Source organism: Bactrocera oleae, chromosome 4, assembly GCF_042242935.1.
Source record: "Bactrocera oleae isolate idBacOlea1 chromosome 4, idBacOlea1, whole genome shotgun sequence".
Classification (NCBI taxonomy): Eukaryota; Metazoa; Arthropoda; class Insecta; order Diptera; family Tephritidae; genus Bactrocera; species Bactrocera oleae.
This window is the reverse complement of record NC_091538.1, coordinates 53,039,466-53,057,490: the sequence shown is the minus strand read 5'-3', so window position 1 is coordinate 53,057,490 and position 18,025 is coordinate 53,039,466. Positions and strand designations below refer to the sequence as shown.

The following is an 18,025-nucleotide window of genomic DNA, read 5'->3' as shown; positions in this document are numbered from 1 at the left end:
CATCACCTCATATGTCAACGAAGCTCACCACAAATTTATTAAGGGGGTTAATAACAATCCCAGCCACTTCGCTAGGTTCTCTAAAGGTGTGTCTACCGAGATATTTCGAACTTAGTCTAGGAAAACCCGGGTGAAGCCGGAAAAAGTGATAAGGAGAAGTGACACGAACTAAGGTTACTTAATAAGGAAAGAGGAAGTTCTTTTATGAAGACCTGTATCTTGATTTTTACCAATCAGTGTGAATGACAGCTATATACTATAGGGATTGGCTATCATCTATGTACTATGTCAAATTTCGTGAAGATAGTTTGGCAAATAAAAGAGAAGGTCATTGAAATCGGTCTGTTTGTATGGCTATCTAAGCGCTATAGTGGTCCGATATCGACGATTCCAATAAATGCGTTGCAGCTTGGGGAAACCGAGGAAATAGCTGGCGTATATACAGACGGATAGGATTACATCGAACTCTTTACATATGTTCTTATATACTTGAAAGGGGTTTCGACTTTTCCCACCAGTTGTTAGAAATTGTATGGCAAACTGAATCAAACTCGTTCAAAATATAATAATGTTGTACCAAAAATAATCGATTGCTGGTTACCGCTAATAGTTATCTACTTTGTTAAAGGTAAAAAAATATCTAAATCAAGAATATCCGAATTTATATTATTATGTAAAATTAAAAAGCAAAAAGGTCCTGTAAAATTAGGGCATCCCTTATAAAACAACTTAATGTTTTCAATATGAATGCTCGTTTAGTGGATCGTATGAGTATCTATATAAACCCTAAAAAAATATTCAAATGTAAGGACATCCCTAATGCATGAGTCGTAACGTTCATTATGTACTATGTAGTTATATATAATTTACATATACATATATGTATAACATACTTTTAATTAGCATTTCTTACAGACGTTTATAAAAATATATAATTTTTTTTCATTTTGTGCATACACACACAAACGCACAGCCACTATATATCATGTAGTATGTAAACAAATTTTGTAAGAAAGCGCATACACACATACGCCTATAAGATGTACATATCTAATGCTTTGTAGACTTTCAAATAAATTTCAAAATAATTTGAAACGAACAAAGATGAACAACAAGCTTATTATTATTTGTCTTGCTGTCTAAGAGACTTAACGGTAATGGTTTGTAAGGAGTGAGAGAGAGGTAGGCAGATGTAGGGGCACTTACCACCGTCCTTTGTCGTCGCTTGCGTATCCAAATTTTGATTCTGATTTTGATTGACAACAAAGGCCGAATTCTCCTCCTTTGTTATGCTCATATAATAGCATGTGTCGTCCTTCTTCATGATATGCCGCGGCCCCGGATTTAGCAGTATGGTGTCCTCGTAGAATTCCGGCAGCTCGGCTGGACGCACACCCACCAATGCAACGCCATATCTGACGAGAGAGAGAGAGAGAGAGACAAATGCGGAATGAAAAAAATGAGAAAAAAGAAATTGAAAAAATACGTCAAAGCAGTAAAAAATTTAAAGTGAATGTCCATCAGTGAATTTGAAAATCCAATGTTGGAAAGCACAAAATTCAATCAGTGCTAAATTAAATTCACTTCAATTGTTGCTATTAATGCATGTCCATCAGTCAGCGTAAAGCGTTGCTGACCAACGGAGAGTTTTTAAGTTCAAACGCAAATGTACGAGTTTGTCTGCGTGTGGCTGTATGTGCCATCGTCTACTCACTTTCGATGCGAATGAAAGCTAGCATAAGTGAAACTTTTGCCCTCGTACTCGCCAAAGAAGCGACTGTCGCCGAGCACAATGTGGTAGATCTCATTGCCGGAACACTTGCCGTAGAGGCGATGCCATTCCTCCGGTGACTGTTGACCTTCCCTGGAAAAGTTCAATGAGAAAAGCAAATGTAAGTGGAAAACATTTTTTGTATATATTCTCATGTTGTTTTTTGTTTTTTTTATGTGAATACGTGCAGTTAAAGTGTACTTTCAGTTAATTGTTAATATGTCTTTTTAACCCTCTAACATCGAAGGACAAATTGATAAATAAGATAATTTGAAGCTTTGCACGAGTTTTTCAAAGCTCCGCATGCAGTTTCGGACGATGTCGAGTAATCAACATAAATTTCGAATATTTTAAAACAAAATAGAAAAAACGTTAACTTCGCTTGCAAGCAATTATTCCATACAGGAACTAGATATTGATCGTTCAGTTTGTATGGCAGCTATATACTACAGTGATACGATCTAACCAATTTCTTCGGATATTACATTACTGCTTAAGTCAACAACCCAAGCCAAATTTCGTGAAGATATCTCGTCAAGTGAAAAAGTTTTCCATACAAGCACTTGATTCCGATCGTTCGGTTTGTATGGCAACTATATGCTATAGGTGTCCAATATCGTCGGTTCTGACAAGCTAGCTTTGGGTAAAAACGGGCGTGTGCAAAATTTCAGATCGATATCTTAAAAACGGTTCGCGTATACAGACGATCAGACAGACGGACATGGCTAAATCGAATCAGTTCGTCATAATTATCATTTATATATATGCAACTTAATATTCCCTGATTAGGGTATAAAAATAGAGATATCTATCGTACTGCCGTGACACTCGACAAAAGCATCAGTTATAAAATTTATATGTTGTAAAAGTTAGGCCTGATTAAAAAAATAATTGTTTTGAAAGAAATAGAACATCCGGTGTAGTTATGCTACCCACTATTGAAGACATCAAATTCAATGCCGTGCCAACTGAATTGTTTGACGCACTGTCTCTCTTTGCTCTTCTGTTTGATATGCACGCTGTCGGGTTATACTAATGAACTGCTTTTATTGTGATTTTTATTCTTTTTCACTGAAATGTTCCGAGAAATTACATTCTATTGGGACCAATCTGTTTGACAATTTTTATATTTGTTTTATCATATTTTTGATTTATCCTAAATTTAAGTATTTTTCCATGCAATAAGATAGCTTATTTTATTTGAAAGTTTTTTTGCTATTCTGGACGCAGACGAATACAAAAAAACAGAGGTCATTAAAATTCGTTTATTCGTTCTTGAATCTAAATGGTGTAACTTAACCTGATTTACTTTACATATTTGAAACATCTAAAAAAACATTTGCGGGTCGAGTATGTGTATTGGATTAGAGATCATAAGCAATGTAAAGACAACGTTTCTTTGAAAATGATCATAACATTCTGGTTGAATCTCGTATATAAAACTCGTATACAAAACGAACTCACTGGGAGCTGATTTTCGATAGAATTCACGAACACGATAGACCTTAGAATACCAGAAATAGATATCTAAAAGTTCAATACAGCTGTGAACACTATCTCTATGGTTAAGCAGATTACAAAGTCAACGAAACCCTGAAAATTTTCTATTAACATTTTAACTTTTTCCAGAAAAAGTAAACCAACCAAATGTCAGTCTGCAAAGAAAAATATTTAATTTTTCATTTTACTTGAAACAAAAAACACGAAAACATTTCAATAATGTATATGATGTTGAACTCAACCTATCCTGAGACAGGCAGTTCTACTTACTAAAACTACCCAGGATTTATATTTGCTCAAAGACTATCAACTCATTACAAGCTGGAGAATCTTTGATGTCGCTAAATCAATAACAAAATATAAATGTCAAGGTCTTAATGATCCCTAGTAAAAAAGAGAGGTATCAATCATCTATCCATGTTAGTGCCTACAGTAAAATTCGGCTTTTCTTAAATTAACTGGACTCGCCATTTCGTCAAAAACAGCAAACAACTACCAAAAGATTAGAATGAATTTGGAAAAACGTTTAGTCAATCTGTGAAAACCGAAATAATATCTGTGGACAAAGGCAGTAATGTATTTAAATTAAAAAATAACATTTTTTTTTAACTAATAGTGACAATTGTCTAGCAATGGGTTAACAAACACCGTGTCTACATATCATTCCTGAGTGCATCCATAGGTAATTAGTGTGTTGAGTACTCATTCTTGAAGTGTCACTGCCAAGTGTTGTTACAAGTTTGAATTGTTTTGTCAACGTTAGCGAGTAATTGGGATCTTCCGTCTTCCTTTTTACCTATTTTTCTTGCGTTTGCTTTTGTTCACAGTCTTCTTTGTTTTCTTTGTTCATTTTGCGCTTTTTAGCTATTTGTTCTTCGTTCAACGAATAAATAAGCATACTTTCTATTGATATCAAACAGTTTTCTTAGTTCGTAACTAAATAAGACTTTACTTAGAATTCCTTTGTCATCATTTCAACAATAAGTAAATTAAAGTTTTATATAGCAATTTTGTTGTAAGCGAAGCAACTTTTTAGTGGCGATAATAGTTGGTCGTTATGTTATATTTGGGAACATGGTTGGAGTACAGGGTTTTAATAATTTTTAAAATTTGTTGAAAAGTGAAGTTCATTGAAATTGAGAAGCTTATAGCATTAGTTAGAATATTTGAGAGGTAGAATTCTAGGCATGCTTAACCGGTATGCTACAAAGTATGTTCTTAGCATCGACAAATAATGCTCTTTTCAGAGGAAACTTTAATAAATTAAGCTGTATTCTTATTTATGAGATTTTAGTGATATTAAACAGCACCTTCACACTATAAGGCATTTATAACTTCTTGTATAACCTCAGTTGTCTTAAAAGCTTTTGAGTTATTGTTCTTTCAAATTTTGTCCACACATTTTCCAGGTTTAACCATCACAAAATTTGAGCACTTTCGTGTGTGATCTATCTTTAAGCAATATAATTTCAGGTGTCGATTCTACCTAACTATAATAACCACACCTAACTTCAATGGATTAAAATTACTATATTATGTAATGAGTGACTGTTTTTATTGGTTGAAAGCTATCGCACTGATCTTTCTCGCTTCTTCTCTGCTTGGAGCGATTTTGCATCAGAAGGCATACGCCAACCAGACTACGGACGCAAAAAACTGCAAACACGCCCTGAACGCCATTCAGCGCGGAGCCCATAACACTTGCACCGATTCCTTATGGTCCGAACTCGTCGAAGCAGCACGTTTCCTGTGCCTCCAGTTAGAAGACTTCAATGATAACTAATTTTCGAAATTCGTTGTGTTGCTGATTAGTGTAATAATAGATCTAGTAGGTGTTTATAAAAATACAAGCTTTTCTTTAAGAGCATATTTTTGACCGCTCAATATAGCTCAATTTTATTGATTACTCGTATTAATGACTTAAGCATGACTGCTTTATATTTGCAGCTTTGGAAGTAGTTATATTACATAATATCCGTAAATATTACTTAGGTAAGCGGATTTTGTCGGCAATTCCACCAGTCTATACAAATAATGTATATTTTGGTATGCCATCTATAAATATACTGGCAATAGTAATGTGCACAGACAAGCGCTCCTAAATAACTTTAAGCATATTCCCGATTCGGTGTACCCAACAGGAAATTCTATTTTCACAAAAATTTGAATGAGTTGTAAGGATGCGAAGACTTTATGATAGTAGTGAAAATAATAAGTCGAAAATAAGCTGCTAATGACGAAAACATAAAAAGGTCCACAAAATTTTTTTAATGACAGTAAATTGAGATGGATCGAGATAGTAGACGCTCTTAAGTTGTCAAAATAAAAAATTTGATTTTTTTAATGCAAATTTGAGTATAATAAAGCTCCGTGGAAAGTAGGTACCCCTTCATTGTGTCATAAGTAACTAAAAATCAAGTTAGAATCACATCGAATTATTAGCTTATTGAAAGTATTCGCCGGAATTTTTTACCAGTTCTCAGCCTATAAAACAATGCTTGCTGGAAATTTAACGGTTCTAAAGTAGTAATCATTGAAACTTAGGCCCGATTCGCGGCAAAAGCCGCATTGATCTTCAAATATTTTAACGAAAATTTTGAGTATCGATCGATATCTCGCTCTAGAAGCAGAGTTTTAAAAACAATTTTTAGCACAAATGATTTTTTTTTATTTCAACAGCAGAAGTTTTTAAAATAAGATTATTGTTTAAAAAAAGTTATGATGAGCTATTAAGGAAATGTCCGAGTGTTGCATTTTAGAAGTTCGCGTTCCAAATTAAAAATTCTACTACGAATTTACTACAAATATATTTTTTATTGGTGGATCTAAGATGATTTACAGAGTGCCGGATTTACTGAAATACAAATTTAATGCAGAAAAGAATTTAATAAACATTTTATAAACTTTTTCCATGAGGGTCTTCAGCGGATATCCACCTGTTGTTGGCGAATGTGTTCGCTCGTTATTTATAATACGAAATTGTGGAATTTAATTCAATTAAATTCTTGGATATACTTAATAACAAAACAGTAGCGCCGCCCATGTGCCAGCCGGCGGCCTGAGTCCACATTACACAGTCACTCCTTTGTATACATGGCCAACCTTGTCAAAGTGTTCGACCAAAAATGTGTGCGACCTTATGCACATACAACATAGCTATGTATGTATGTGCTAATGTGTATGTCAGTTTATCTCCGTTGCAAATAATGCCATAGTTACCTATTCACAATAGTGCCCTACTAGTGGACCATACCAGTGGGCTATTCACGCGGCATTATGTCATGGCCTTAAATTAATATCCACCCATTTGGTCGTTGAAACGGTTTGTTTGAGTATTAAAAGGACGGATGTTAATATATATGGTATGTATATTTAAAGGCATGTGTATATATGTACTTGTATATCTACATGTAAATGTATATGTACATACATATGCATTGCTGAGGTGCTTACGCTGGTGCAGGATAGTAAGTCATGCGGTGCAACGGCCACGGCTGGTCACATAAAACGATAGCCGGGCGAGAAATAAATTAATACCGACACAGTTACATTTACAAATGCATACTTGTATAATTTACAAACATATAAAGGCATGAACGCGCAAATTCAACGACAACAAAGGCGCTGTTGCTCTGCTAAATGGGAAAAACTGTGTGATTGTAAGAGTTTTTTTATGCTATAGTTGAGTATATGTGTGTGTGTGTTGACAGTCGCGCAAAAATTGCGGTTTTTCTCGAAAGGGCACAGCTTACAAGCAAAATGTCCGGAAAATAATAAAAAAAAAAAAATGTTAATGTTCGCTTGCATCGAAGCTACAATATCCTTCACAATGGATTTTTTATAGCAAAAAAAAGGCATTGGAAGATATTTTTCTTGATTTTGATCGGTCAGTTTGTATGGCAACTACATATATGCTATAATAGTCCAATATCGGCGTTTCTATAAGAGCAGATTCTTGGAGAGAAAAGCACGTGTGCTAAATTTCAGATCGATATGTCAAAAACTAAAGGACTAGTTCACGTATGACTGTAAATACAGACGTCAGACAGACGGACATGACTAAATCGACTCAGCTCATCACGTTGATAATTAATTTATATACTTTATAGGGTCTCAGGGTTTTAAAAATTTCTGAGCAAACTTTTTACACGCTGTTCAGGGTATAAAAACGTGCTACATACACAGTATTCACAAATATACACATAGGTAGCAACAAGTATTGTAGACAATCGCCATAAAGAGGCCAATGCATTCATCTTTCCACGGCTCCGAGTTTGAAAGCTCCGAATGATATGACACTTTTGTGGAATCGGTCGGAAAAAAGTTGGACATTGACAGTAAGCAAATAGGTTACCAGGCGATTGTGACACTAATGTCCGTTTAATGTCTTCCTGGAAAGATTTCGCAGCGACTCGACTCGACTACATTTACATAAATCGGCACAATGGTGTTACTATAAAACTATACTTGTATACACTCAGAAGTGTAAACATACACATAAATTCGTTGACTGTCGGCTTATGCACAAGGGTCATGACATTAAAATGGAATTAAAGTGAAGCCAATCAGCGCCATGAATATGTAAGGGTAGTTAGTAAGTCTCAGCGGTTAGTGGTGAAAGTAATTTACGAGCTACATTTCTACAATACATACAAATCAATTATGGAATTGGACAGCAAACAAAATAAAACACTATAATCTTCAAATTATACTAAACAGTATAAGATTCAGTAGCTTTAATTCAAAGCGTGGAAGAGCATCGCATTCTACAATACTAACGAAAACCAGATAGCAAATTGATTATATCTAATCATTTAAAATTAGAGGAATGCTCAAAAGTAACGAAGTCTGGTTGGTGTTTTAAAGTTGCTGGTGATAAATAGGTAAAGGTTTGGTACTTAAAAGGCTGATCCAGGGTCCATATTACAATAATACAAATGTTTTAATAAGTACCTAGAAATCGTAAGCTTTGTTTTGAGCAATTTAGGGGAGTTTTAATTGAGAGCATAGGTTGACATTTACGTTCGACGAGCATATAATATATTTGGTCTAGAAAACACGCAAATACAATTGCTGGCGGTTTCCATAAAATGGGAGTGCACGACCAATCAAAAAAGATGTTTTATTAATTTAAGAGAGACTACCATAATCAGAGCACATCGTCAGTGACTAAAACGTATTGTTAGTTAAAGTCTATGGCACCGAGCAACTTACAGACATGCAACCAGTTGAATCTTCCTAGCGACCGTAGTTCGAATTTGTTTGAAAAGATGAGATCAACAAAATCAAACAAATCCTTTTCTTAAAAGGGGACTGCAAATGATGAAGTGTGCGCTGAAAGTTTTACGGTTAATCACCATGCCATTTGCCTTAACAGATATGGTCGATGATCTGTTTGAGCTGGTATCGATTTCAAAAAGTGGAGCAGTATCTGCCAACTGCACGTCAATGCAGACTAACAATTGAACCTATTACCTATATCACACTCAGTGTAATAATCAAATTGCAATATATGGTATGATCGAAACCGCAATTTTCCAATCCTAGTATAGACATCTTTCATTCGTTATTCCTCACTATGCGTGAGTTCTGCTCGCTCGTCAAATATATGAAAAAAATAATAAAATTATGCAGTTGAAATCTTCACACCGAATCAATAAATATATATTTTTGCACTGGTATATCCTGTTTTTTATGTTTACGTGAAGTTTGATCTTCATAAGGCATTTTGTGAGTGTTTGGCAGCCGGTTGTTTACGACGAGGAAACTCACAGAATCACGGCTACGATTTTCTATCTGATAATAAGAGAATAAATATAAAACTGCCAGTTGGAGGATCTTGGCGTTACAATCAAGAGCTCATATTTGGAGAGACTTTCTTAGAGGTGTCTACCAATCAATATTTCAGAGTATCAAGCAATAAAAAACTTTTGGTTTTTGACCCACCATATCCTGCATGTTATTAGCTTTTGATACTTTTCTATTTATTTTGCTAATATTTTTTATATTTTTCCTACCACTGTACACAGTTGTATGCTTATTCATTGTGACTTACAAAAAAATACAGTTTGCACCATGAGAATGACAACTACTGTTTAAATGCATGATTGTTAGTATTGTTGCTTGTGTAACATAAGTACATAAATATTTACACACACGTTTCCGTTTGACCCGGTTTCACGCGTGGAGTGGAGGTCGTGTCCATTAGTACAACTTTTTTTGTAGACATGTGTGGTTCTTGCTACACGTGTACCGTTAAGCATATAATGAACCTAACGGTTGTTTGTATCACACAAAATTATTAGATACAGCTATTGAGTTATATATATATAAAAATTATCGGGATGACGAGACGTGTTGCGATCCGACTGACTGTCTGTTGTCTATCCGTTTGTCTGTGGAAGCGATAACTTGATTTAAAATTGAGGTATCTTGGTGAAACTGGCTACATATGTTCCTTGGCACCGAAGGGCGGTCGATATTGTAGATGAGCGTAATGGGACCAGTGCTGCACTCACAAAACGCCATAAAACGAAAAGCTATAAAGTGTCATAACCATGCATTTTTAGGAAAATTTTCTTTTTGTTTAATGTTTAATGGCCCCGCCCTCAAAATGGTTTAAGTTACATATCTTCTAAACCGCTAAAGATAAAACAACCAACCTTGCTGCGAAGAAGTCCTCTTAGTACTTCTTCACACACTCTGAGAATGGTTTTCTGATAATCATAAATTCTTGTGTCAAAAATGGATAATAACGGGTCAATACTTCCCCTAGTTAACATATGCCTAATTTACGGATTTTCAAACATCTTGAATATAAGGTATATATTGAGGTTTTTTAATATAATTTAAAGGGCATCTATTTTTGATAATGATATGTCGTAACGGCAAAATTGAATAAAATAGGATCAAAATATTCTCTAATCCTCATATACCTAATTTAAAAAATTTATAAAAATTTCAAACTTCCGGTTGACTTTATACTGTATATATCGGTCAATATGTAATATACATATATATCGTACAGCATACACTATAGTTTAATGCCAAAATTTACGATATCAATCCACGAATTACCCCAGATTTCATATACTAAATGTAATGATTTTTACTAATCCAGAATGAAATTATGAATTCCCACCCTCATATATTAAATTTATGTTTTTAATGTCGGTTGGAAGAGCCAGATTAGATATGCATATATTCCTAAAATATGTTGATCCGTACTGAATAATGGAGACCTGTCGTATTCTTAAAATGCAGGAATTCACATTCCTTGTTTGCTGTGGCTTTTTAATTGTTTCACAGTTTAAACTTTACAGTAGCTCGATCAACGATCTTGCTCGAGAATTGGAAATTTTTGGAGCAACTCCAATTTCACCTCTTCTGGATTATTCCCTTAATAAAATTGTAACAAATTCAAAACATGATGCTACAGAATTTTTAGTTGGAATAGGAATGCGTTAGGAGAAATTATCAGCGTGACGAGCTGAGTCGATTTAGCCACGTCCGTCTGTATATACGGGAACTAATCCAGAATAGTTTTTGAGATATTGACTTGAAATTTTGCATACATTCTGTTCTCACCAAGTGGCTGCTTATTTTTTGAAACCAACGATATCGGACCATTGTAGCATATAGCTGCCATACAAACTAAACAATCCCAACCAAGTACTTGTATTGAAAACCTTTTTAAGTGGCGAGATATCTTCATGAAATTTGGCACAGAATGTTGTCTAGGAAAAAGCTATAAGCTTTGAATACATTTTTTCGATCAGATCACTATATGTTATAGCTGCCATACAAACTGAACGATCAAAAACTGGTCCTTGTAGAGAAAACTTTTTTATTTGAACAGGTATGCTCACGAAATTTAGTATACATTATTATTCAAGCCATCGCTATAATTTGTGTACAAATTTTTTAGATTGAACAACTATAGCATATAACTGCCATACAAACTGACCGATCAGACTCAAGTCCTTGTATGGAAAACTTTTTTATTTTCTGAGTTGTCTTCACGAAATTTGGCACAGATTAATAATTAAGGTATTGCTACAACCTTCGAAGAAATTGTTCAGATCGGACAACTCTAGCAATCAGCTGTCATACAAACTGACCGTTTAAAATCAAGCTAAAGTTCCTTTTATACCCTTTTATGCTTAAAAAAATACACCTGTGAAGAGTATTATAGCTTCGATGCAGTCGAATTTTACGTTTTATATTGTTTGTAAGTATTATTGAAAAAAAAACTATCTTTTTAAAGACATCTTTATATACTAAGAAGAGGTAGTCAACCAAATGCCTTCGAAGTCTGGAAATTGTGCTCTTAAATTTTTAAAATAATTTCATACACTTAAATACTAAAAATTATAGCATTTACTTACTGTCCTCGTGACGTGTGCAACAGCAATGTGACCAGCGTACTCGCGCCGGGGCAAGTGCAGTTATTGGCTAACAGTGCGTATTTGAATTCGTCCTCGCAGACGACGTGCTCCGCGAATTTCACATGAAGCTTGTGCTCCGGTCTGCGGTTGATGGTTTGGCGGTTTGACGGTTTGTAGTACGGCGATTGAACGGTTGAATGGTTACCCGCAACAAACAGTGAACCGAGGACGGAAAGCAACAATAGCCGTATAATACCGAAATGTGTTCGGGACGGTTGTGTGTGTACCGAGCACCGTTGAGTTGCCCAAAATCCATTTAAATCCAGTCATTGTTGCGATTGTTGCAAGCCACAGCAGCGCATTGTTGTTATTGTAGTGCATTAGTTTAAGTGGTGTGACGCCAAAGTTCAGTTGAATGATGCAGGCGGGGTTACATGCAATATTCACAAAAACAAAAGCAAACATTACAGGTGAATTAAGTTTCCAATTGTTTTTGTTGATTTACATACACATACACACGCACACAAATACAAATAGCTGTATGCGCTTGTTATTAAAAAGTGACTATAAGCATAATTAAAATACCAACAACAACAATGAATGCATGGTGTTATTGTTGCCCAACATTACAATTAACCTTTCCTTTACTAAAATTTCATTGTTGCCCAACAATTTCGCGGACATTCCAGATAAGCGCCCATTTATCATCGCGACTAATTGCACACACACACAGGCATACACTTACAGCGACACATTGATGCGCCTCATGCTTTGTTTTGCATATTTTGTTAGCGGCGCATTCGACGAAGCGGAGCTGCTTAGCGAGATTAATGGCAGCCATTTCTAAAATTCGAGCGAGTGTTGCAATTCGCTTTTGTTGCGCTCAAATCTTTTATATGCTTAAATCGAGGTCACGTCGCTTATTAATTTTTCTCGGAAATTTGGTGAATTTAGAGCACAAAATGAAGCTTGAATTTCCCCTGTGATCTTTAATACCATATTTCAATGTAATGCACACGATTTAGATATAGACTAGGGTAATTTTTTAAAACAAAGAAAATGATAGTAGATTGAAATCCATCGGAAACAAAAGATAAAATGACAAACCTTAAGGGAAAAATAATTGATGGGCGATATTAACATAGGTCGTGAAAAGGAGGGGGAGGGGCGTTACTAAATTTTTAAGGGTTAAGGGTTAATGAGTTATCTAAATTTCCGGCAAAGCTACGAGTCCTATAGAAAAAAATATACGGCAATGTTGTAGGTAATAAAAACATCTATAATTTTTGTTTATAGACTTTTTTCACATAACTTCAAAATTTATGTGAAAAATTCATATCGCCAAATTTTAGGTTTTTTTTCATCTTAAACAAACATTTATTTTCTTTCACGAGGTTTAGTGAAAAATTATTTTTTTATGTCCTGAACACACTGTATTTTTTTATTTAAAATATAAATTTTTTGTTCTTATATTGACCTAATATCGAAAAAAGACACTTGTTTTCAATAAAAAAATCTCAAGTCAAAAAATCAAATTTTTATAAAAGCTCAGTACTTTATGTTCGCGAAAGTCTGTTCTTTCAGATGTATTAGTTTAGTTTTTCCTAAAATCGAGATAAATCATTCTTAACCCTTAAAAATTCAGACACGTCCCTCTCCTTCCTTTTCCCGACCTAAGATCGTCCGTAAATTATTGTTTGCTTAAGGTTTGTCACCTTATCTTTCGTTTCCGAGCTAAAATTCCGCACGCCATTTTCTCCCCAAGAAGCAGCTAGTTTATGGGAAACATTGATATAACACCACCATAGGATAGGGATGCCATACAAGCTGAATAAACTTAATATGTTAAGTGGTCGGTCTTTGCATGGTTCGAACGAATTCAGCAATAAAAACTATTTGCGAGCGCATACGCAGAAATTTCCTTGGAAAAAAGAAAATTATGTCAAGGAAAATGAAGCTATAGCATATCAATATATATAATATATACACAGATTGAATATAGCATATATCAAAATCAAGACTTATTCGAGGTGATGTCCACATTAAAGTCCACCGTCGGTGAAGTAGCCATCTTCCGACAACGCGCTTAAAACAAATTAGGCTCAACAGATGCCAGCGGCTTCTTCACGCACGGCTCTGAATGGCTCTGAAAGTATCCTTCTTACAGATAAAAAAAATTTCACTTTTGAAGAAGTTTTTAAACTTCCAAAGAAGCAAAACCTGTTTTCCAAGTGTTCAACATGGTCATCATCCAGCTTCTGTATATGATAGCTATAAAGACGTTATACCTCTTCACTTCTGTGAAAAAAGGGTTAAAACCGGGGCAAAAGTATACCAGCAGAATGTACAGCACACAAGACAAAAACCACCAAGCAGTGGGTTAAAGGCAATATACCTGGTTTCATAGATGCCGATGGTTGGCCGTCTGCATGTCTAAATTTGAATCCATTGGACATCAGTTTTTGCTCTGAGTTGGAGAACAGAGCCTATCGAATACCCCTCAGAAATTTGTAGAGTTTTAAAAAAATATTTAGTTCGAGCAATGTCGTCAATGCGAACTCTGCGAACTGTTATTAATGGCCGAATCGTTTGATGACTTGTGTTAAACCAAAAGTTGAACATTTCGAATAAACATTTTTACATCGCTCATTTATTATATTATATTAATAAATAAAATTAACTTTACTAAAAAAAATGTTATAATTTTATTTTTATAACGGTTTGAACTTGTAACAGAACTTATGGCAAGACTAAGGATATCGGATTTGATCTTTGATGGGAATGGATCGTTTTGCATATTAAAGATTTTGATTTCACTTTGAATATGTAAACGCCGGTTTCCTAACCAAGTTTAACTATAAGCCAGAACTTAAGGAACATCTCTTTTGAATTTAAATTTATTAAGGTATACATTTCTGGAAAATTGCATTGGTGCTTTTATAGGGCATGTATAAAAAAGGGATCACCTTGTCGATGAACTTCGGTTATGATAAAAGGAGATACTTTATAGAATCATACATATGTAAAGAAACATAAAAGAAACACAAATAAGAAGACACTTTGGCCAAAAATAATTTATACAGACAGTGCGCAGGTCTCCAACTATAAGTATTTAAAATTGTATTTCAGATTTTGCAAACGGATGATTTGGTGCCCAGAAATATGGACCAAACAATACCAAAATGCCAAATTATAGCAAAAATCTCGTTAAACAATCTATATACTCATGATATTATATTGATCAGTCAACTGTGACAATATGATAGGGTTATCGCTATCCACACTCCCTTCGTAGATTTCATGAGGTCTTACAATTATATAAAGTAAAACTCTCCGTTTATTGATATAATCATCTGACTCCCAATATACATTGCTTCTCTGATTCTTGTTAGACATACTTTTCATAAGATTGGCTTAATATCGCTCTCGTCTAATTTTAATTACCCCGTAAAGTAATGCAATCCCATACTAACCGAAATATCTGCACATATTGCGGCACACTCGGCGCAAAATCCTTAACCGCCCACGAACGCAATATCGTATGCTCGTCGGCTGCAGTCTTATCGGCATAATTACGAGCGGCGAGTATGAAACAAGCCTCGGCCTCATTCATGCGCGCACGTGCCAAATCGCCATCCTTTAAACAGGAACCCTGCGAACAAACCAAAAAAACATAAAAAAACGAAAACGTATGCCGATTAAACGCTTGATTTCATTAACGAAAGTGCGTCGCATATAAACGAATATCGGCGATAGTTAAATCACTGGTATGGAATACATCGAGCGCTCACCTGAATATAAATGACCCGTTGCGCCCAAATCGGCACCTGCAATATCATACGCATCGTGGTGTCCAACTCCATAGGACTGAGCAGCACCACATAGTAATCCTGTAGCAGTGGGTGCGCATAAAATTCGTTGAGGAAGTCCATGATTGTGTCCGCGTGCAGTGTGGTTGAGCAGACGACGACGTGTTTTTCGCTTTGCGCGCGATGCGATGAATAGCTGCCGCCCAATTTCTGGCGCTCCATCCAAGTGAAGGCCAATTGTTCGAACTAGAAAAAAAAGAGTGAGATTGCGAGCGTAAATCTTTTTTTTTTGAAATATACAAAAATTTAGCAAAAAATTGGTATGCACAAGAAAGGGCAATCAAAGTGTGTGAGTGTCAATATGTCAGTGACTTGGCGTGTTTTGGCCCAAAATCATATGTGCATGTCAAATAGGGCCGCCAATCAACAGCAATGCTGCAATAACCCCGTCAGTCGCCTAGGTCAGTTATGCCGCTCACTCAACACTCGGTTGTGTGACGGCTGACTGGCGGGCCGCATGACTTTCGGTGACACACATAGCTACAAAGATAGTTCGCCAAACGTTTCGTTTACTTTTTTGCTTTTCTACTTTATACTTTTACTTTGTCACTTCAATGAGTTGTTTTCTTGCTTTCTTCCCGAAAAATGTTCGTACATTTGCCAATCAAGGCTTCTTTGCAGATTTCAAAGCTCTCAATAGTTTGCTGAAGTTTAGTTTTCGCAATTTCTTTTATGCGTGCATTTGCTAGTGGAAATACTTATTGTGTGCGCCCACACACACACACGCACATTTCTGCGGAGCTTTCACTATTTAGAAAAGAGAAGAAAAGTAAACGGAAAACCAAAACCAAAAATGTATGCATTTAACGTTCAGTTGCAATTTTCTACGTGTTGCCAGAGTTGCTTTGTTTGCTCAGTTAACGGCTCAGTTAACCGCTGCGACATACAAACGAGCTTTATTCTTTCATCAATAAACTAGTTGTTTGTGTGCGATTGAGTAAAAGAAAAAAATATAAACGGTAAAGTTGTCTTGCCAACGGAAATGTGCGAAATTTTAGTAATTGGATCAATTTATTTATCGTTGGAAAGTAGTGAATTAGAAACAAGTAAGTTCCGAAAGCTTTTACAGAGCTTTCGCCTAAAGATTTATTGAAAAATTAAAGAGTTGTAGTATGTTAACTGATCACCATATATGAGCAAGAGCAATAAGCTGATCATTATTAAAACTCACAGTTTTTTATTCTCTATGAAAGGCTCAAATTCTGCTGCACAAAATCCCCTTGTCAACCCTTTTCTTTGTCACCAAATATGAATTTTAACAATATGTATGGCAGTGAATTATAACAATAATAGTATCGAAATGTGCTTGAAAGGATATTTATACTACGTAAGCTCAAATAGCTCGTTGAATTTAGTAGCTGTTAGAAAGACAAAAATTAAAATATCAAGAAAAAACTAGACATCTAACAAATTAGAAGAATACTTCATCCAAAAATATATGTAGGAGTGAAAGGAGCGATGTCCTAAATATAAGTTAATTAGTATTTTGTTGATTAAGGTTAATCTTAGATAGTCAGATTCACGTACTGCGTGGTCTGGTATCCCCGGCTTAGAGATAGCAGTGTACGTCAATTACCTGTGAAATTGCTGTCCTGTCCCTCTCCCTGTCCCTGTCCCTGTATCTCAATTCCCAACAACATTTGTATGTTAGCTTAGGTTAGGTAAAATAATCGTTCCTAACAGGGATCTATTCAGGGATGTATCCTACATAAGCATCTCTTGGATCTTATTAGATTACCTGTCTGTATATATAAAGCTAACAGGATAAAACCGGTATCTTTTGAAAAACAATACTTATTCTTTCAAAATAGTCCCCATAGGATATTAGGAACTAGAAAACAGTCACACGGAGCCTGGCGAATATGCAGGCTGGGCTTCTTTTTGGCTAAAAGCTTTTAACACACGAAACTTGGCTTATAAAATCTAATTTGATAATTTTACCGTACTTCAGGGGCATGTATATCAACATTATACAAAAAAATAAAAATGGAAATTGGACTCCCAAATTGTTGTGTGATGTTAGAGATACCCAGAAGAAACAATCCCTATAATATATACTCGTATATCTAAATGATTAGCGAGGCGAGATGAGTCGATTTCGCCATGTCCGTGTGTCTTTATACCAAATACGCGAACTAGTCCTTCAGTTTTTGTGATATTGATCTAAAACATGTTCTTTTCTATCAAGAAGCTGCTCATTTGTCGGAATCGCCGGTATCGGACCACTATAACATAAAGCTGCCATACAAACTGAACGATTTAAATCAAGTTTAGAACGGAAAACTTTTTTACTTGACAAGATATCTCCACAAAATTTATACATATCCTCACATTACCTAAGATAATCCTACAATATCCGAACCAATTGTTCAGATCGGATCACTATATCAGGTAGGTAGCAGGTATAGGTAGTAACCTTCTAATTTTTTACCGTAGTTTTGCGTAGAGAAAATGGTCTTCTTCCAGCGAGGTTACCTTCAGTTTTATTCTGGTTATTC

The 18,025-nt window shown here is 35.3% G+C and overlaps 1 protein-coding gene across 8 annotated transcripts in view; it reads right to left on the bottom strand.

Annotated features, from left to right (window-relative positions):
* The window catches only part of LOC106623211 (potassium channel subfamily T member 2), a 373,175-nt gene that overhangs the window by 43,220 nt on the left and 311,930 nt on the right, over positions 1-18,025 (bottom strand). For all 8 annotated transcript variants that reach the window (XM_070107992.1, XM_070107990.1, XM_036363146.2 and 5 more), the window contains 5 exons: positions 15,450-15,713; positions 15,132-15,310; positions 11,659-11,799; positions 1,715-1,864; positions 1,207-1,415 (listed from right to left, as the gene is read on the bottom strand). In XM_070107992.1, coding sequence (XP_069964093.1) covers positions 1,207-1,415; positions 1,715-1,864; positions 11,659-11,799; positions 15,132-15,310; positions 15,450-15,713 — 943 coding nt within the window. The remainder of the gene's footprint in view (positions 1-1,206; positions 1,416-1,714; positions 1,865-11,658; positions 11,800-15,131; positions 15,311-15,449; positions 15,714-18,025) is intronic.